This window comes from Lithobates pipiens, unplaced genomic scaffold, assembly GCF_037356315.1.
Source record: "Lithobates pipiens isolate NorthernLeopardFrog02 unplaced genomic scaffold, aLitPip1_a1.2 Scaffold_27, whole genome shotgun sequence".
NCBI lineage: Eukaryota > Metazoa > Chordata > Amphibia > Anura > Ranidae > Lithobates > Lithobates pipiens.
The window spans coordinates 96,316,083-96,338,876 of record NW_027507788.1 but is presented as its reverse complement, the minus strand read 5'-3'; the positions used below and the strand labels follow the sequence as shown (position 1 = coordinate 96,338,876).

Sequence of the window (22,794 nt, the reverse complement as noted above, 5' to 3'; positions counted from 1 at the left end):
AATTCAGAATTGGAATCTAATAAAGTGGCAGTTATATAAAAGGATAAAACAGATGTTTGAATAAAAGGTAAACAAAACTAAATGCACTCCAGAGACAAACTGTGCATATGAAACTTCAGTGGTAAGTGTAAATAGTCAGATGCACTAACCAAAAAACCGAAAAGGGTCATGTTAATTTTCTTTCTACTTATACCCACACTGCAACCGTCAATAATACCCGGCCATATATAACCATCAAGAGTGTATCGTACACTCAAATATCGTATATATATATATATATATATATATATATATATATATATATTTTTTTTTTTAACCATTTGAGATTCACTCTGTATAAATAGAGTAGAAGGTTTTTTTTTCCTACAATCTAATAAGAATAGCGCGACATCAATTTACCCCTAAGTCTTTTCTAGTTGATACGATTTGGTCCATATCGGTGTATGCAGCTATTCATATAAATAGCCCTTACTAGGAGTAGTGCATGAATAATCATCTATTATTGTGCCCAGACCTCACATTATTATTATACAGGATTTATATAGGCCTCATGCCTAATCTAATGTCCACGTTGCCTGGATACGGAGTCCAGATTATAAAACATAAGAGCTGTGGCAGTGAGCTGATCATACAGCATGGGCTGTACAGGATCTCTATAGAGATCAGGAAGTGCCATGAGTACAAAGTGAAAGTAAGAAAATAAAGGAAGTGGAGCTCAGAGCCACTCCCAGGATTTCTACAACCATGCAGAAGAAGACGCTGACCCCCGAACGTGCAGGGCTGCGAATACTGGCAGGTAACACTGACATGACACCATAGAGGGGACACCGACCCCCTGACTGCTGTCCGGTCACACTCTAAGCTGTGATTGGAGTTGCCTCCTCATCCCTTTAAACCCAAACACATAGCAATCACACAGCTTCTGAGGCTAATTAAATGCAGATGAGGCACCAAGTGAGTCTAATTACCACCTTAATGAGCCACAGGACCCCTGTAATTAATGTCTTTGTACATTGAAATTTACTTTTGTAATTGGATAGAATAAAGCCCCAAACACTATCAGATTTTCTTCCTTCAGGTTTACCAAAACCATATAATATGAGGTCAAACCTCAGGAGTTTCAATTTGTCTGCAGTCAGGCAGGCCCTTCTACTACATGGTTTTGGTAAACCTGAAGACAAAAATCTGCAGAAAATCTGATAGTGTGTATGGGGCTTTGTGCTCCTATCAGGCAGATCCCTTATGCCCTGTACACACGGAAAATGTGCGATCGGAGCTTGTTGTCGGAAAATCTGATCGTGTGTGAGCTCCATCAAACTTTTACCAATCGGAATTTCCGACACACAAAGTTTGAGAGACAACAATTTCCGATCGCGTGTAGACAATTCCGACGGACAAAGTGGCACAAGCTATTGGCCCGTTTTATAGTCCTGTCGTACGTGTTCTACGCCACCACGTTCTGAACGATCAGATTTTCCAACAACTTTGTCTGAGTGTGTGTACAACACAAGTTTCAGACAAAATCCAACGGATTTTGTGGTCGGAATGTCCGACCGTGTGTACAAGGCATTACACTACTTAGTTGTTGGTAGATCTAAAGGAGATTGTGCAATCAGATTTTACTGTGTGTGGGTGAGCTCCAGGATTGTACAAGTCCCAGCAGATACTGCAGCCTTGTTCTGTAGAGAATGGGGTATGTTCTGTGTGATCCGATGTGTGCCATGTCATGATCATGTGTACAGCACACACAGGCAAGTCCTACTACATGGGCGACTACAAGTCCCAGCATGTCCTGTATAAGCTTTCTCCAGGAATTAGCTCATCGTTTACATCGGGCTGTCAGTTCACATTGTTCATATATCTGATATTCAGCAACAGCCATAAATGTGTGCCAGGGTGGGGGTGATGTATGCAAAGCTATGGGATATTTGTGTTCTTTTATATCTTGTTTACTTATTATAAAGTAGATGACGGTGAACTACAAGTCCCAGCCCATAATCCTGTTATGTTAGTATAGTGTAAATCATGGTGGACTACAAATCCCAGCATGGACGCCTGAATCCTATGATGGGATTTTGTAAAACAAAAACGTATGATCAAAGTGGGCTACAGATCCCAGCATGGGCTCCTGAGGCTGTGATGGAACTACTAATTATAATTCAGATCATGGACTACAAATCCCAGCACACCCCTGAACCCTGGGATGATACTATTTATTATAGATCGTGGGGGACTACAAATCCCAGCACACCCCTGAACCCTGGGATGATACTATTTTATTATAGGTCATGGTTAAGGATGAGCTCAGGCGTGTTTGCATACTCCACGTGCAGAGCCTGCCAGGGAGTTGGCGCAGCACTAATCACAGGCAGTGACACTGCCCGATCTCTGCAGCCGCACATCGGGAAAATGTCTCCCTGCCTGTGATTAGCACAGCGCTGACTTCCTGGCAGGCTCTGCACGTAGAGTATGCAAACACGCCTGAGCTCATCCTTAGTCATGGTGGACTACAAATCCCAGCACACCCCGAACCCTGGGATGATACTATTTATTGTAGATCATGGTGGACTACAAATTGTAGCACACCCCTGAACCCTGGGATGATAGTATTTATTATAGATTGTGGTGTACTACAAATCCCAGCACACCCCTGAACCCTGGGATGATACTATTTATTATAGATCGTGATGGACTACAAATTGCAGCACAGGCTCCTGGTTTACATGAAGTCAACAAACCCAAGGATAGATCTAAGGAATAGAGGGATATTGTCCAATGAGGACACCTGTATAATTCGATTTTCTCTTGTTCAGCCAATGGGAAGGAGGAATCTCCGCACCTGGCTGTTGTATTCAGCTGCCTGAATGCACTGCTGCTGCTGAACAGTGCATCTGATTGGATAGTCGCTGTTTAACCAATAATGTCCCACCAGCTCAGTTTATTTTTAACCCCTTGCCTACCGGGCATTTACACCCCCTTCCTGCCCAGGCCATTTTTCAGCTTTCAGCGCTGTCGCACTTTGAATGACAATTGTGCGGTCATGCTAAACTGTACCCAGATTAAATTTTTATAATTTTCTTCACACAAATAGAGCTTTCTTTTTGTGGTATTTAATCACTGCTGGATTTTTTATTATATACTAAAAAAAAAAAAAAAAAAAGGGGGAAAAAAATGTTTTTACTTAATTACAAAATTTACTGACAAACTAAGTAATTTTCCTCCTTCACTGATGTGTGCTGATGAGGTGGCACTGATAGGGACTGATAGGGTGAACTGGTGGACATTGATGAGGTACTAATATGCGGTACTGATGGGCAGCACCGATAGGGGAGCGGTACTTATAGCCAGCACAGAGTGGCATCACTAATGGACACTAGGGGTGCAAAGGATCGTCACCCATCCGTGATCCGAACGAGTCAACCTGTTCGGATCAGCACACCCCGCGATCCGGAGCACTCCGCTGCCTCGGCCTTAGGAAAGGCCTTGGCTTTGGCCTAGCTCCGGAGCAGCGGCCATCTTGGTACACACAGCAGCCGTTTACAATGTGATCGTTCCGTCAAATGACAGAGCGATCACTTGTAAACAAACCGGTGTCATAACATGACACCAGTTCCTCTCTCCCCTTTGTTTACTGATCTGTACAGTGGATGGGAGAGATTGGATGGAAGCAGCGCTGTGGGCTGGATCTGTAGTGCCCACAGCACTTCTCTGTGACAATTGCAGTCACATCTATCCATGCTCAGCCATCCCTCCATACTCTGCAATACTCGGTAATGCTCAGCCATACTCGGCGATACCCAAGCCATGCTCAGCCGTACCCAGTCATACTCAGCCAATATTACAGTGGGGGAGATTGTGGATATTACAGTGGGGACTATATGGTGGTGGAAATTTCACAGGTTTTTGCAAATTCAATTATTATTTGCTGATCCAAAAAATGATCCGATCCGAGGAACGATCAGATCCGTGAGTTTTTTGATCCGTTGCACCTAATGGACACTGGTGGGCACTCATTACACTGATTCGTGTCGCTATTGTAATCAGAGCAGTGATGATCAGTGATGATGATCAGTGCCCTAATTACATGTGTTGATGTCTCCTGTGAGGGCCGGTTCACACTGCAGGCGAGGCGAGGCGACTCCGACTTGCCTCGCCGCGACCTGCAGCGGCCTCAGCGGCGACTTGCAAATGACTTCTGTATAGAAGTCAATGCAAGTCGCCACGAGGTCGCCCGAAAGTAGTACAGGAACCTTTTTTCTGAGTCGGAGCGACTCGAGTCGCTCCTCTCAGAACGGTTCCATTGTACAGAACGGGGGCGACTTGCGAGAGCGAGGCGAGGCGAGTCGTGTCGCCTCGCATCGCCCGCTGTGTGAACCGGCTCTGAGGAGTTGCCTCTGAACGGCTCTCCTCGGCACACACTGTCAGTGTAATGCGAGCCGGTATCTCCGTGTTTACATGTGACCAACTGTGATTGGACATAGCCGATCGCATTGTTAAAGAGCCGCAGGCAGGAGATCAGGGTCGCACAGTGTCCTACCAACATGGCACGGCCATTCTGTGACGCAGTCAAATGATGGCGGGGCGGGTGGCAACTAGTTAAAGTGATTTTTGTCAAGCCGGGTTGTGTTATAAGGTCACCTATGGCCCGAATCATGGACTGTTCAGCAGAAGCGGGGCCTGAGGCCTGGTTCACACCTATGTATTTTTGGTGCGTTTTCTGTTTGTGCTAAATGGACTGAAGTGTATTCCTGCAAGTTTCCTATGGATGTAGTTCACATCCGTGCATTTTATGGAAAGGACCAGGGACTTTTTTCTGGTTTTTGGTTCCATAGTGGGTCAAAAGCGTGGATTGAAAAACGCGAAACGCACCTGGGATATGCAAACTGCAGCCTGCATAGGTGTGAATCAAGCCTAAAAGTAGAAAAACTTGATACAAACAGAAAGGTGCAGCGCTCTAGACAGGGGAATACCAACAGACAGGGCGGAGTCCACAGGTGGGTGCTCAGGTGGGGGTATCCTCCAGACAACACCCAAATAGGTAGACAAAATAGAAAAATAGCCGGAAACTCCAATTATAATAATGATTTATTGGCACACGTAGGAAAAACAAAAAAAGATGCATTTCGGTTGGAGAGCCTCGGTTACTGTATGTGTACTGACCAAGGCTCTCCAACAGAAACTCCTCTGCTTCTTTGCAAAAAAGAAGGGGGGAGGGGCGGGACTTTAAATGAAGCACCACAAGGTGCTTCCATCCCGGTAGTGTATACGAACTAGAAGGAGGTTTGGGACTTTAAATGAAGCGATTGAATAGTGGAGGTGAGTTATAAATGCATAATATTCAATTGATGACATAAATCATAAAAAATATTTATTGATTTAATATGTAGTACAAAGCATATGTAAGAAGCATAAACATGATGAACAAATTAGTACAAACATAGTACCATAAGATCAGGGTAATAGACAATATTTATATGGGTAAATACCTTGGTAGATGAATACCATGGCAACCCGCCCAAAACTGGCACATGTACCCACATGGTGTATATATATATATATATATATATGCAGGGGTTGACAAATTTGCTTGGAATCTAGGAGCCAGCTAAAAAAGTTAGGAGCCGGGTCCGTGACGGCGATCTGGACCTGTCCCTGGCCTGACATGGAGACGAGTGAGGGGAAGATAGCCCCAAGCCCCTCACCTGTCTCCAAGTCATTGCCCATAGCTCTTAGAGGGACATTTTATTTATTTTTTTCAAATGACAAATTTTTTTTCAATTGCGTTTTAGTGTAAATATGAGATGTGAGGTCTCTCTGACCCCAGATCTCATATACAAGAGGACCTGTCATGCTTTTTTCTATTACAAGGGATTTTTACATTCCTTGTAATAGGAATAAAAGTGACACACATTTTTTTTTTTTTTTTTTAAAGAACAGTGAAAAAAATAAAAATAAAAGTAAAAAAAAAAATATTTTAAACGCGCCCTGTCCCACCAAGCTTGCGTGCAGAAGCGAACGCAATGTGAAGTATCACTGCGATCGGTAGAGTGAGAGCAATAATTCTAGCCCCAGACCTCCTCTGTAACTTAAAAAGTGCAACCTGTAGAATTTTTTAAATGTCGCCTATGGAGATTTTAAAGGGTAAAAGTTTGTCACCATTCCATGAGCGGGCGCAATTTTGAAGCATGACATGTTTGGTATCGATTTACTCGACGCAACATTATCTTTCACAATATTAAAAAAAATTGGGCTAACTTTACTGTTGTCTTATTTTTTTTTTTTTATTAAATACATTTTCCCCAAAAAAGTGCGCTTGTAAGTCCGCTGTGCAAATACGGTGTGACAGACAGTATTGCAACGACCACCATTTTATTCTTTAGGGTGTTAGAATAAAATATATATATAATTTTTAGGGGTTCTGAGTAAAGGGAAGGAAGATAGGCTGGCAGGCAGGGAAAATTAGCATTGCATCCATTCGCATTGCTGGTTGTAATTCCAACGGCCACCACAAGAGGGCGCCAGATTCCAGAAGGAACCATAGGATCGTAGAAGGCCTCAAAGCCGGGGGCTAAATTACCGGCCGCCGGCGGCGCGGCCCGACGTGATCGCGCCGGGGGGGGTCCGCGGAGACAGCATGCCCCCAGCTGTGCTGCCCCAGGCACCAGTTCGCTAATTCTAGTCGCAAATGCGACCTGGCCCCCGGGTTTTGTCGAGCCCTGTATATATGTATATCTATTAAAAAATGTTTAAACAAATCTTTCCCAAATGTTGTACAATATGGAAACAGGTTGCTGAATAGAGATCAATATCAGGCCATATGGAATATTTAACTGTAGCATCAAGTGTAGCTCGACGCGTTTCGTGGATTTGTCCACTCGTCAGGAGCAGATGCATCGATAGTTCCAACCCAAACAGTAACCGCAGTGCATGGTGACTAGCCAAGGGCAAGCCGCGGATATATATCCCACCGCGGGAGCTGAGGCAGCATAATATAAAATTGCAACATCCGGTAGTCACAAAGTAGGTGGAATGTGACCGGGAGAACTTCCATGGTGTCACAACAGAGCACTACCGACGAATGGATGTGCATTCACCCCCAGAGGGAGACTGGCCACGTTCATATGGCCAGTCTCCCTCTGGGGGTGAATGCACATCCATTCGTCGGTAGTGCTCTAGTCACCATGCACTGCGGTTGCTGTTTGGGTTGGAACTATCGATGCATCTGCTCCTGACGAGTGGACAAATCCACGAAACGCGTCGAGCTACACTTGATGCTACAGTTAAATATTCCATATGGCCTGATATTGATCTCTATTCAGCAACCTGTTTCCATATTGTACAACATTTGGGAAAGATTTGTTTAAACATTTAATATATATATATATATATATATATATATATACACCATGTGGGTACATGTGCCAGTTTTGGGCGGGTTGCCATGGTATTCATCTACCAAGGTATTTACCCATATAAATATTGTCTATTACCCTGATCTTATGGTACTATGTTTGTACTAATTTGTTCATCATGTTTATGCTTCTTACATATGCTTTGTACTACATATTAAATCAATAAATATTTTTTATGATTTATGTCATCAATTGAATATTATGTATTTATAACTCACCTCCACTATTCAATCGCTTCATTTAAAGTCCCAAACCTCCTTCTAGTTCGTATCCTCTGCTTCTTTGTTTTCCTAAATGTGCCAATAAATTATTCTTATAGATAGGAGTTGCTATTTTTCTATTTTGTCTAGAAATGAACTCCCCTATATTTTTTTTTTTTACAGCCAAGGAAGCTGCCATCTTCAGTGGCCATGCTGCTTCACATGTGATCTGTTATGACACCAATCACTTGATGGCGTGATAGTTCAGATAAGATCACAAGCAACTGTGACAGTTATTCATGGCATGCCTTGAATGTACGGTAACTATATTGGAAAATGGTTAAAGTGAGACTAGAGTCCACAATACTTACCTCTATAAATGCTAAGAGCTCCCTCGTAGGCATTGGCTTCTTCTGGGTGCTGGGATGCAGCCGTCAGTCATCCCGACACACAGGATCTGTACCTATGTGCAGCGCCGTGTACATTCGGGCTCATGAACGCTGCAGCTCAAAAAAAAAAAAAAAAAAAAAAAAAAAGCTGCTTTTACAGGCATTTAAGCTTTTTCTCTGCCTAAAGCTAGGTTCACGCTAATGCAGTGCCAGACATTGCATGTGATTCGCACTGCATTGCTGTGCACATAACATGCAATGTCTGTGCGATGCAAATTCAGCCATACAGTTTGTATGGCTGAAATTGCATCACATCAAAATGGTGCAGGACCCTTTTTTTAGTCCGCCTTGGGTGTTCAGAACCATGCGATCCAATTCCACAGGTTTCACTGTGTTCTGCGAATCAATTTGGGGATGTCATTAACTTTATATTGACACCCACAGCGGTTGTCAGATACCAGTGTGAACTGCCTGTGAGTAACATGCGATGTGGGAAGCCGCACATGAATCACACTGGTTGCCGCATCGCATCAGTGTTGAGCGAGACTGAAAGCTTGAAGCTTTTGATTTTTTTGCACATTTTTATTGAGCTTATTCAAGCTTTTTTTGAACATGAGGGTCAGTTCACACTGGTGCAATGTCAAAGATCGGATGTGATTTGCACTGCACTGCAGTGCAAATCACATGCGATCTCTGTGAGATACGATTTCAGCCATATAGATAGTATGGCTGAATTTGCATCGCATTCAGACCAAACTCGCACAGGACCAGCAGAATTGGATCGCATGGGTGTTCACACTGCGATATGTTAACTGATTTGCGGGTGTCATTAACTTTTAGGCTGGATTCACACCTATGCATTTTTAATGTTTTTTGCATTTTTCAGATTTACACTATAGTCCATTTAACATGGTTTCCTATGGAACACGTTCTGTAGAGCAAATCTGCGAAATGCAAAAAGCACTAGAAATGCATAGGTGTGATTCCAGCCTAAGGCTCAATTCACATCTATGCATGTTGCTTTTGAGCATTTTTGCAGTGCTCTTTGCGGTGCTTGTCGCGTTTTTGGACACACGTTTTTACCGCGATTTTGCCGCTTGCTTTTTAAAAAAAAAAATTTATACACTGTGGTTGCTTAGCAACCAGATATATACAGTGCCAAAATCACGGTAAAAAAGTGGTACTTTTGATGCAGGTCCATTGACTTCTATTACATGCTAAACGCTGCATTTTGCATGAAAAAAAGTCCCCGACCCTTTCCAAAAACGCAGAGGCACAAAAATGCATTGATGTGAACATGTTCCATAGGAACCCATGTTAAAAAAATTTCCCTGCATTTCTGCAAAATGCATCAAAAAACGCATTAGTGTGAATCAAGCCTAAGACTTTAAATTGATGAATTTACTTCTTTTTTTTTTTTTTAAAAGCAGGATTTCCTATACAGTATATAACTTTCTCACTGGAGAGGGAGTGAAATCTGTCTAATCAGAGACACAGATGGCAAAAAAACAAAACAAAAAAACTGACAGCGGTTTTTAACCTCCTTCCCCATGCTAAAAAAAAAAAAAAAAAAAAAGTTTTGGATTAGATATACTTTACTGAAAGCCCACAGACCCTTCTTTCCCCCTTTCCTTTCCTTTCCGCTGGTTTCAAAATAACGAATGCATTAGGGGCCGGTTTAAAGGTTTTGCGCAGTATAAAACAATTTATTTAACCCCTTCAGCCCCAGAAGGATTTACTCCCTTCCTGACCAGGCCATTTTTTGCTGCACGGGACTGCGTTACTTTAACTAGTTGCTGACCACCGGCCATCAAATGACGGCCAGGCGGCGCAACTATTGTGGCGGGAGGCCGTCATATGACGGCCTCCCGTTTAAACAGGGAATGCGCGCGATCGTGCGCGTGCATCCCTGTTTATTCGGTGGCAGCGTGTCACGGAGACATTGGTTATGGCTGTTTACCACGTGATCGGCCGTGATGAAGTCACGGCCGATCACAGATGGTCACTCCCCGGCTGTGCACGGCAAATACGTGCACGGCAAATACCAGTCACCAAGCCATCAGAGTACCTGTCACCAGGCCATCAGAGTACCCGAGTACCTGTCACCAGGCCATCAGAGTACCCGAGAACCTGTCACCAGGCCATCAGAGTACCCCAGTACCTATTTGTAGCCCATGTCTCATAGAATATAAGTTGGGGTGTTTGCTTTCCAAAATGGGGTCATTTTGTGGGTAATTTCACTGTCCTGGTGGTCCAGGACCTTCAAAAGTGTGATGGGTAGGAATGAAATGAGATGTGTCATTTATGCTCCTAGAACGCCTGAACGTACAAATTCAATGTTCGGCCTCTCTATGTGGCCAGGCTGTGTAAAAGTCCTACACATGTGGTATCGCCATACTCGGGAGGAGTAGCAGAATGTGTTTTGGGTTGTAATTTTTGCTATATACATGCTATGTCATATTATATTACATCAATATAAATTGACAATTTTGTGTAAAATAAAAATGCGTTTTAATTTTTTTCCACATATTCCAAAAACTTCTGGAAAAAAATGAACCATTCAAAAGACTCATTATGCCTCACAGATTATACGTTGGGGTGTTTGCCCATAAAATGACCCCATTTTGAAAAGCAATTCCATTGTGCTGGTACTCCAGGGCCTTCAAAAGTGTAATAGGTGGTTGAGAAATGAGATGCGTCATTTTTGCTCGTAGAACGTCTGAAGGTACTACTTCAATGTTGGTGCTCTGTATGTGGCCAGGCTGTGTAAAAGTCTCACACATGTGGTATCGCCGTACTCGGGAAGAGTAGCAGAATGTATTTTGGGGTGTAATTTGTTGTATGCATATGTTGTGTGTGAGAAATAACCTGATAATATGACAATTTTGTAAAAAAAAAATAATAAAAAAAAATCTTCATATTGCAAAGAATTGTGGGAAAAAATGACAACTTAAAAAAACTCACCATGCTACTTACTTAATACCTTGGAATGTCTACTTTGTAAAAAGGGGTCATTTGGGGGGTATTTGTACTTTCCTGACTTGTTAGTGTCTCAAGAAATGAGACTCACCTGATGTACTGAAGGCCTGATCAGAAGTGATCAATTTTCAGCGATTGGCACCATAGTTTGTAGACTCTATAACTTTCACAAAGACCAAATAATATATACTAATGGGGGTTATTTTTACCAAAGATAGGTAGCAGTATAAATTTTGGCCAAAATGTATGAAGAAAAATTACTAATTAGCAAAAATGTATGACAAAAACAAAGAAAGGCATTTTTTTCACAAAATTTGCGTTTTATTTTATTTATAGCACAAAAAATAAAAAACTCACTAGTGATTAAATACCACTAAAAGAAAGCTCTATTTGTGTGGAAAAAAGGACGCAAGTTTCATATTGGTACAGTGTTGGATGACTGAGTAATTGTCATTCAAACTGTGAGAGTGCTGAAAGCTGAAAATTGGTCTGGTCAGGAAGGGGGTGTAACTGCACTGTATTGAGGTGGTTAAATGACAGTTGCGCAGTCGTGAGACATTGTACGCAAACAAAATTGATGTCCTTTTCCCACAAATAGAGCTTTGTTTTTGATGTTATTTGATCATCTCTACGATTTTTATTTTTTGCGCGATAAACAAAAAGTACAAAATGTTTTTTTTTTAAATTGGGATCTTTATTGTAGCAAAAACGATTTTTTTTTCCTCAGTTTAGGCCGATTTGTATTCTTCTATATATTTTTGGTAAAGGAAAAAAAAAAAAAATCACAATAAGTGTATATTAATTTGTTTGCGCAAAAGTTATAGCTACATAATAGGTTATTGATCTTTTGATATATTGATTTAGCTATTACCTTTTGTACCACCCCCTCCCTTTAGAATGTAAGCTCTATGAGCAGGGCCCTCCTGTACCTTTTGTATTGAACGGTACTGTAATTGTGTTGCCCCCCCTATACATTGTAAAGCAAAAACGTAAACTGTTGGCGCTATATAAATCGTGTATAATAATAATCATCATTTATGGCATTTGTTTTTTTTTTTACTAGTAATGGCGGTGATCTGCGATTGTTATCAGGACTGTGACATTGCAGCGGACAGATTGGTTTAAAAAAAAGTGTCCTTTCACATTTATACAGTGATCAGTGCTATAAATAGCCACTGATTGCTGTATAGATATCACTGGCAGGGAAGGGGTTAACACTAGGGGACGATCAAGGGGTTAAATGCTTTCCCTCAGTGTGTGTTCTAACTGTGGAAGGATGGGACTGACTAGAGGAGGAGACAAATCGTGTGTTTCTAGTATATGGGAAAAAGATGGGTCTTCCCTGAGAGGACGTGGATTTGTGTGTTTACACACACACATACAGATCCATGTTCTTGTTCTGTCAGGAGTATTTGCGGGTGCCCGGCAGACATTTGCGGCCGATGCGTCCCCCTCATCGGCTTCTCTGTGACTTGGCGCGCGCGCGCTCCCTATGCCCCTTAAAGTGGCCGCCGTACAGCTACGGCGATTTGTGCAAGGGAGCAATTCTGCCACCGTCAAATGACAGCGGCCGGTCAGCACGTGATTAATACATTTCCCTTTATGGGCTAAGGTTGGTTCACACAGAGGAGGAAATCATTAAAATCAGATGACTGAGCTGTGGTTTTAGCATGCCATGACTGCCAAGCTAAGCAAGGGCGTGCAGCAGCTCAGGGCTGTAATTAAGCCACAGGAAAAATGATCATGTCGCATGCTGCAGCCAAATGCGACATATAAGTGCATAGTGGGTGAGCATTTTGCAGGCAGTGAGGAAGTCAACATACCACCTCTGGAAAGCAATCCACCTGTGGATCTCTTCTCAGATGAGCAGTAAGCACTGCCACACGTGTGGATGATCCCTAATGCCCTGTACACACGGTCGGACTTTCCAACGGAAAATGTGCGATCGGATCATGTTGTCAGAAAATCCGACCATGTGTGTGCTCCATCTGACTTTTTCCGTCGGATTTTCACAGCATCAAAAATTTTCCGACAACAAAATCCTATCGCATAAATTCTGATCGTGTGTAGACAATTCTAACGGAAAAAGTGCCACGCATGCTCAGAATAAACTAAGAGACGAAAGCTATTGGCACGTTTATAGTCCCGACGTACGAGATTGACGTCACCTTGTTCAGAACAATCGGATTTTCTGACAACTTTGTGCGACCGTTGTGTATGCAAGACAAGTTTGGGCCAAAATCCGTCGGAATGTCTGGCCGTGTGTACAGGGCATTAGGCTCCGTTCACACCTGAGCGTATTTTATTCAGGCTGTGTTGCGAGATTTTTGCTGTGATTTTGTACAGGTCTAAAGGTCACCCATGTAAAAGAATGAAAAGCCCCTGCAATCTGCCAAAAAAAAAGCTCCTGTACTTTTTTGAGTGACAGGCGTTTTATTTTAGGTGAGAGAACGCTCAGATGTGAACAGGGGCCATTGAAATGAATGGGATTCGTCTTGTTTGGCATTTTTTAGCGCTGTGAACAGAGGCTCGTCAAAAAGGGATTTGGGATCAAAGTAGGGACAGTTGGGACCTATGGACTTGGTGCTTTTCTTATTGCGATGGACTTGTTGGAGGGCACAATGTATGAACACCGATCTTTCTCTCCTCCATATACAGTACCACATACAGTTAGAACACAGTTAACCCCTTGATTGGCCCTAGTGTTAACCCCTTCCCTACCGGTGACATTTATACAGTAATCAGTGAATTTTTATACCACCCATCGCTGGTGTCATTGGGAGGAACTGCGCCCCATCGCTGGTGTCATTGGGAGGAACTGCGCCCCATCGCTGGTGTCATTGGGAGGAACTGCGCCCCATCGCTGGTGTCATTGGGAGGAACTGCGCCCCATCGCTGGTGTCATTGGGAGGAACTGCGCCCCATCGCTGGTGTCATTGGGAGGACCTGCGCCCCATCGCTGGTGTCATTCTGAGGAACTCTGCCCCATCGCTGGTGTCATTCTGAGGAACTCTGCCCCATCGCTGGTATCATTGGGAGGAACTGCGCCCCATCACTGGTGTCAGTGAATGAAATGGTTGCTTTTATCCAGCCCTTGAGGCACTTTGGAGACCACTGTACTTGGGTTTAGATATACTTTAAGGCTCAATTCACACTAGCGAGGACATTTTTTAACATGGGTTCCTATGGAACATGTTCACATCAATGCATTTTTGTGCCTCTGCGTTTTTGGAAAGGGTCGGGGACTTTTTTTCATGCAAAATGCAGCGTTTTGCATGTAATAGAAGTCAATGGACCTGCATCAAAAACGCAAGTACTGCATTTTTGCCCGAATTTGCGTTTTTTTTCCGCTGTATATATCTGGTTGCTAAGTAACCACAGTGTAAAAAAAAAAACCGCAAATCGCAGTAAAAACGCGTGTCCAAAAACGCGGCAAGCACCGCAAAAAGCACTGCAAAAACGCTCAAAAGCAACATGCATAGATGTGAATCGAGCCTAAGTGACTGCAAGTGCCTGAAAAGGCTCATGATTTCTTATCAGCGCAGGACAGGCTTGTGGTACCCCATAGAAATGACATGACAGTCACCCAGTTCAGTCTGTTGCCCAATCTGTCTGAACAATCAAATGTCTGTGGGGAACTTCATGTCCAGCTGGCTTAATCATCACATTCCTTTGAATAATAAAATGAACTTCCCTATTAGCTTTGCATCCCAGAGATTGCAGCAATGTGATGATGCACTAAGCACCAAGACACAACTAGTTGGGGCACCCCCTACTGAACCTCGCCCTGACTCACCAGCCCAGGTTCCCAAATTCACGAGTCCTTCCTCCTCTCTGATCGGCTTCTGCATCGTTTTTCAGATGAACTTTCCAGCATATGATGCATAGTAGAGGTGTTTTTCTGAAACTTTCATGTTGGAAATATAGTTAGCAGGATTAAAGCCTGATCAACATTCTAGGCCGTTGCTGCCTAGTGTCACTTGGCTACATTTGGTTTATAGGTCACTAAGCTTTACCCTGACGTGTTACGCGTTTCCTCAAAAACCCTTTATAAAGTTATGGCGGAAGAGACGAAAGTCCAGAACTACCCACTGAATCATGTTGTTGTCTTACACTTAAAAGGGGGCATGTTGTTCTATAAAAGTTTTGTTTAGGCTTCATGTACACAGGACGTTGTTCTACCTCTCCTGAAAGATTTAACTTGACAGCTAGAAACTGGCGTCTAAAAACGGGCGTTTAGCTGTGTTTACATGACGCATTTAGTCGCGTTTTCATCTAGAAGCGTATGAAAAAAAGTTTTTTTTTTTTTTTTAACAATAGCCAAAAATGAAAAACACCTGTAAACGAAACGCAGCTAAATGCAAGTTACCACGTTTGGCATTTGAAATGCCTCTAACACAGCTTCTGAACGCATTTTTTTGGGTTGCAAAAAAAGCCTCTAAACACAACTGCCTAGAAATGACTATAAACTACCCTGTGTACATGTACTGATAAGATAACAGAGGAGAGTTCAGAGTTTACCGCCGACGCTATGGACGGCGCAGTGTGAAAGGAGTCTTAGGGAGCAGTTGGGAATTTTTATACACAGCAGTAAAAGATATTTTTATCTATGGACAATTTATAAAGCATATTGTTTAGGGCTGCAACTAACGATTATTTTCATAATCAATTAGTTGGCCGATTATTGTTTCGATTAATCGAATAATCGGTTAATAACCTAAAAAAAAAAAAAAAAGTAATTTTGCTGCAATTTGCATTTTTACATATTTTTTTGGCCAATTTGTTGTTGGGCAGATTAAAAAAACACAAATTGGCAAAAAAACGCATTATTACATGCTTTTCTGCAGCTTCTCCATTGAAGTATATTGAACCAAAAAAACTAAATAGCACCGTTTTGCGTTAAAAAAAAGTCTTTGTCTTTTCCAAATACGCAGCAGCTGAAAAAAATCATGGATGTGAACGTGTCCCATAGGAAACCATGTAAATGAACTGTAGTGTGTTGCTGTAAAAAGCACCAAAAAACACAGAGGTGTGACCCAGGCCTGACATGTTTAGTGACATAATGGGGTTAAAAAAAAACTAAAATTAGTACAAAAAGAGTAAATAATTGCTACTGTATGGGGTTCATTTTTTACAGTGAAAGTAATATTTACAGTAGCGATTTGCTCTTTTTGTACTATAAAGGGCTCATTTTAGTTTTTTGTTAACCCCATTATGTTAGTGGCCGATTATTTGCTTATGAAAATAGTAATCGATTCATTTCATTATCGATTAGTTGTTTCAGCCCTAATATTGTTGAGTATTTGTTTTTTTCACACATGTGTAGATCTGTTGGGTACATTTTATTGATTATTTTCTATATGGTTTATTGATATTTCAAACAGTTTTGCCCAACATTAACAGAGTACTTACCCAGGTTGCTGCTTTATATTCACAGTGGGACTAGAGGTGCCAGCATGCCCTTTCCGCTTCCAATTAGAGGGTTTGCTGGCATGCGTTTTTCCAGGTATTGTAAAGTTACAAAAGTCGACCCAATATAGGATTATACTACGAAATACCCCTCTACTGTGATTAATGAGTAACCTGTTCCAGGCTTTACTATCTTAGCAACTTATTAAACCTCAACTTCAGTCAAAATCATTGTTTACCTTTCTTTCTACACAGTACTAAAGTTTTGCAATTTCCCTTCAGGTTTTTATTGCTGCTTGTATCTCTGTACTATTGTTCTGGCCAACACTTAAAGTGGAGCTCCACCCAAAATAGCAAGTTCTGCTTGTCTGCCTCCTCAGCCCCCCCCCCCCCCCGGCCACATGTAGCACCTTGTTTGGGGGAGTGGGTACCTGGTTTTGACAGGCACCCGCTCCCCCTTTCTACTGAGTTTTCCACAGTTCAGCTCACAAGACAGCTTGCGCGAATTACGCTGCACTTTCTCAATGGGCCAACGCAGCAGGAAACCGGCTGCGAAGCCTCACTGCCAGTTTCCCTTACCCAAGATGGCGGCGCCAGCACCTGAGGGCCAATTCTAGAATTTTGTTTGGGTGAGGACACCAAGGGCTCGCTGGACAGGTAAGTGCCAAAAAAGTCAGCAGCTATAGTATTTGTAGCTGCTGACTTAAAATTTTCTGGTGGGGGCTGGAGCTCCGCGTTAATAAAAAGAAACTTCCCAATGAGGACACAGCCAAGAATTCGATTTTCCAACAACTGTGTGTGACCGTGTGTATGCAAGACAAGTTTGGGCCAAAATCCGTTGGAAAAAATTTGACGGATTTTGTCGTTGGAATGTCCAACTGTGTGTACGGGGAATAAGCCTGTTTACATCCGTTTTTCATTCATTCAATTTTTTTTTTTACAGAACAGAAAATGGAAAATTTATATCAAATACTTACCGTAATTTTCTTTTCCTGATGGACTCCATGGCAGCCTATGTATGGGTTAATCCCGCCTCTCATACCTCATAGGACCCCACTCCCATAAATCTTTGCTTCTAGCCAGAGACTGTGTTCCGTAAGGCCCCTTTCACACGGGGCGGATCAGTAATGATCCGCCCCGTGATGATCCGCTCGCTCAGAGGGGATCGCTCCGTTGTCCCCGCTGAGCCGGCTGCGGACAGGGCGGTCTCCGCACACTGTGCAGGGACCGCCCTGTCAGCTCTCCGCTCTCCTCTATGGGGATCGGATGCGCACGGACCGTCTGTCCGTGTTCATCCGATCCGCTCTGCAGATGGATAGAAAAATAGGATTTTCCTCCGTCTGCAGAATCGGACAGTAGCGGAGGCGGACGAAATCGGGTGTCTGCGGATATTCATCCGCAGACACCCGCTATCCCATAGGGATGAATGTATGCCCGTATTTCATATGCAAACGGATGGATGAAATACGGACATATCGTCCGCATGTGTGAAAGGGGCCTAACTTAGCCTACTCCAGCAAACGAGAGGGAACTCCTGCTGCCGTGGAGTCCATCAGGAAAGGAAAATTACGGTAAGTATTTTATATAAATTTTCAATTTTCATGACAGACTCCATGGCAGCCTACATATGGGAAATAACTAGCCATACACACCCGGGTGGGCAATTGCTGGATAAAGAAAAAAAGGTTTAATTGGCACCGTCAACAGATAAGACATTTAAACCAAAATTAACCGAAGACAAGGACGCTGGTTCTACACAATAGTGCGTCATAAATGTATTAATTGATGACCATGAAGCCGCCTTACAAATCACTTCTGGAGAAACATGACGGGCAGCCGCCCAAGATGTAGAAACGCTCCTAGTAGAATGAGCCGTCACTGCTTCCGGAGGAGCCAAACCCCTAGCCTTATAAGCCCCTTGGATGGCCTGAACGATCCAAGCTGCAATAGTTCTGGAAGAGGCACGTAAACCCTTATTCTTTCCGTAGAAAAGGATGAACAGATGATCGGATTTCCGGAAAGGAGCTGTGGCTTTCAAGTATTGCTTTAAAAACGTCCCCAACGTTGAATACTGGAATCTTCAGAGGACTGAAAAATTGGAAGAACGATTTCTTGATTTTCATGAAAAAAACAGTTGACACCTTCGGATTTGACCCTAAGGACACACGGTCCAACTTAATCCGCTGAACCGTGTTTCAGCGGACAATCCGCTCGTGTGTGGGCTTCAGCTGACTTTTTCAGTGGACAGTCTGATGGACTAAGTCTTTCGGAATTTCCGTAATTTTGTCCGTCCAAACTTGGTTTTGTCCGTCCAAACTTGGTTTCAGCGGACAGTCCGCTCGTGTGTAGGCAAGTTGGACGGACTAAGTATGGCGCATGCTCAGAAAGGATTTACACGGCCGAAGGTTGCATTGCAGTGTATTGGACGTCGTTTTTCTAGTCCCGTCGTACGTGCTGTACACGTCATCGCGCAAGTTTTCAGCGGACTGTTCGTTCATCGTGTGTGGTCAAGTCCGTTCATTCAAATGTTGGACGGACTGTCTGTCGGATTGTCTGACGAACTTAGTTGGGCAGACAATCCGCCCGTGTGTACGCGGCCTAACATAGGAATCAAAACTGCCAGGTCAGGAAAGAAAGTGAGAAATGGCTCCTTACAGCCTAGAGAACTGATCTCAGAAACCCTCTTGGCTGATCTTATGGCTACTAAAAAGGCAGTCTTACAAGAAAGTTCTTTAATAGATACTTGATCCCCATGATGTAAATCTTTGTCCTGGATTACTTTTCAGAGAAACGGGAGATCCCACTTTAGAAAACCTCAGTTTCCTCTGAGGTCTGAGCCTCACTGCTCCTTTTGAAGAACTGTTTTGTGAGAGGATGCTTAGCCCAGGAAACACCTGAAAAGGCAGATATTGCGGAAACCTGGACCCGTAAGGAACTCACCGATAAGGACAAGTCCAGGCCTGTCTGAAGAAAGCCTATAACATTCTTTATCTTCGAGTCTTTACACGAACCGTTGGTTGTGGACACATAGTCTGCAAATTTTGACCAAATTCTCTGATAAACCTTGATACCTGGTCTTCTAGCATTCAGTAAAGTTGCAATTGCTGTATCAGGACATCCTAATGCTTCCAGTCTTTCCATCTCAAAAACCAGGCCATCAGATGGAGCTGGGATGGGCATGGATGAAGAGTCGTTCCCTGTAACAAGAGATCCGGTCTGGAGGGAAGAGGAACTGGATCCTGGAAACTGAGCTGCAACAAAAGTGGGAACCACGGCCTGTTGGGCCAATACGGAAGAACCGCTATTATTTTGACTTCTTCCCACCTGAGCTTCGCCAGAAATCTGAGAATGATCGGAGTCGGGGGAAAGGCATAAGCTTTGTGGAACCTCCACTGGTCTGTCAGGGCATCCACTCCAAAGGCCTGAGGACAACACCTCATGTAATATTTCTCCAGTTTGAAATTGCATGGGGAGGCAAACAGGTCTACTTCCGGTAGGATCCCCATAGACAGAACCCAGTCGAATACCTCGCTGTGGAGAGACCATTTGTTGTTGTCCAGGGAGAATCTTGAAAGAAAATCTGCCTGGACATTTTGAACTCCTGGGAGATAAACCGCCGTCAGATCCATCAGATTCGACTGGGCCCAGGACATAATCGGGCTTACTTCCCTCAGTAAGGAGAGACTGCGAGTGCCCCCCTGTCTTTTGACTTAAGACACAGCTGTCGTATTGTCCATTCGAAGGAGAACTGAAGCTCCTGATGTCAGGTGAAGAAAGGCTTGTAGCGCTTGAAAAGCGGCCCGTAGCTCCAGCACGTTTGACACCACGCTTTGGACAGGGAAATCCCAACTGCCTTGGCCTACTTCCGAGAGACAGAGAGAACCCCCAACCTCTGCTCCTGGCATCCGTTGTCACTGTGACCCAGGAGACAGGTGCAATGGAATGACAATGAAGAAGATTTTTTCGCTGTAGCCACCAAGGGAGGCTCTCCCGCATGGAAGGGGTTATCCGGACGAGATGATCTCGAGCCCCTGGATCCCACTGTTGGAGGAACCCTTTCTGAAAGGAACGCATCTTCCATTGTGCCCACTTCACCATAGGGGCTGTGGCTACCATAGTGCAGATTATCTTTTGACATTGAGAGACTCTGAGGAGAGAAGAAGACTTTGCAAGACGAATCCTGTTTCGGATCACCGGAATTTTCTCCAGGGGTAAGAAGATGGTGCTCATTATTGTGTTGAACTGGGCTCCTAGGAGGATTAGAGACTGCGTTGGCTCTAGATGGCTCTTCTCCTTGTCCAGGAGCCAGCCGAACTCCGTTAGGGTAGAAATAACCTGCTCCCGATGAGACAAAAGTTGCTCCTTGTCTTGAGAAAGTAGGAGCAGATCGTCCAGATAGTGATGCAACTGGATGCATCTGATCCTGATTAAAGCCACGACCGCCAGTAAGAGTTTCGAAAATACTCGAGGCGACGTTGAAAGTCCGAACGGGAGACATGTAAACTGAAGATGTACCTGATCCACCGCAAACCTGAGATACTTCTGGTAATCTTTTGCAATCGGTACGTGGAAATAGGCATCTTTGAGGTCTATTGAGACAAACCAGTCACCTGGTTGAATAGTCTGGCGTATTGTTAGTAGAGACTCCATTTTGAATTTTTCCTTTTTTATGAAGGAGTTCAGATGTGTCAGATGTGGCTTGTTAAAGACCCAAGAATGTCCTGAGGAGACAGTTTTGACGGTCCAGTAGTCCTGAATCGAGGCTGCCCAGGCGTGCTGAAAACGGAGTAAACAAGCCCCGACTTGCTCCGTCTGGACAGACCCCGTATCAAAAGGACTTCGAAGCCTCCCGACCACGAGAAGAAGAAGCTTTTGAAGATTTTTGGCCTGCAGGCTGGCTTTTTTTCCAGTTCTTCCTAAACTCGCGGCCAGGTCTGTAAGGACGTGCGTCCCTAGCACGTTCCAGTTCTTGTCTGGGGTGACCCATGAGACAGCGATCCTGGGGCAGAAACCCTGATTTCCCCCCGGTAGCATGGGTGATAGCTGAGTCAAGTTTGTTCCCAAAGAGGGAAGATCCCTTGAAAGGAATTTTACAGCATGCCTGCTTAGAGGCAGGATCCGCAACCCATAGGCGCAACCACAGGGCACATTTGGCCGTGACCGAAGAGAGCAACACACGGGCTACCAGACGAATCATGTCCAGGGATGCCTCACCCAGGAAAGCCAATCACGTTTGCAGCGCACCTGCGCTGTAACCAACGCCACTCCTACGGCGTCCGCGCGCATTCGCGACCGCGCCTAGAATGCAGTGATGTACAACACGTATGATGGGAGTAGAAAAAGGAAGTTCAATAGCCAGTAGTCAATAGCTTCCGTCTCGTAGTTGAATCTGAGCATGTGTGAGTTTTTGCACTTCGGAATTGCATACACGCGAACGCATTTTTGGATAGGAACTTTTTCCGACTGAAAAATTGAGAACATGCTCCCAATCTTTTGCTGCCCGAAATCGCATTTTCCGACCAAAAGTTCTCATTGGTCTTTTGCTGGCTGAATGTCTGATCGTGTGATCGTGTGATCGTGTGTACGCGGCATAAGAGTTCATGCACATGGATGTTTGTAGGCATTTTATATTCTTAGCGTAAATTTTCCCATGGCAGCCAAATGCAAATGGCTGTACACAGCCATATTCTTGCAAACACCAATGGTTCTTTGCATCAGTGTTTACTAGTACATGTATGTACGAAGAATTTACCTAACATGGACGTTTTAGCATAAGAGGACCAATGAGAGCTGCAGAGCTGTAGGTGTGCCTCTGTGTAAATCCCGGAAGTGAACAGGCAGCAGCTTCAGCTGCCCACAGTTAAAATGGATTTACAGAATCACAGTATATATGAAATAATATGCAATGTGGTTGGAGAGAAGCTTCAGAATGGCAAAGAGGTTTTTATTACAAATTATGTGAACAGACTGCAGTTCCACCCAAAAATTGAACTTCTGCTTTAAGGGAAGGTGACCCCCTGACATGCCACATTTGGCATGTCATTTTTTTGGGGGTGGGGGGGGGGTGGGGGATGGGTAGTGGATACCCTCTTTTTAGAGGGATCCAGCTCCCACTTCTTCCCGCAGCACCGGAAAGGGAGAGCACCTCTCCCCCCCCTCGGCAATCATCGGGGACACGTCACAGGTCTCAGACGATTGGCTGGCCAGTCACGGTGCGCAGTGCGTGCTCAGGTGTGAAGACACAGCCGGGTGCCCACAGTAAAAATTCCGGCACCGCAGAGAGGAGGGGGGAGATGAGCGGTGCTTCGATACCCCGCATCGTTGGACCCTGGGACAGGTAAGTGTCCGATTATTAAAAGTCAGCAGCTGCAGTATTTGTAGCTGCTGACTTTTATTTTTTATTTT

The 22,794-nt window shown here is 43.9% G+C and overlaps 1 protein-coding gene across 6 annotated transcripts in view; it reads left to right on the top strand.

Moving 5' to 3' along the window:
* The first annotated feature begins 630 nt into the window (after positions 1-630).
* LOC143934015 (cell adhesion molecule CEACAM8-like) overlaps positions 631-22,794 on the top strand; it is a 76,470-nt gene continuing 54,306 nt past the window's right edge. For all 6 annotated transcript variants that reach the window (XM_077457246.1, XM_077457248.1, XM_077457247.1 and 3 more), the window contains exon 1: positions 631-796. In XM_077457246.1, coding sequence (XP_077313372.1) covers positions 745-796 — 52 coding nt within the window. In that variant the 5' untranslated portion in view covers positions 631-744. The remainder of the gene's footprint in view (positions 797-22,794) is intronic.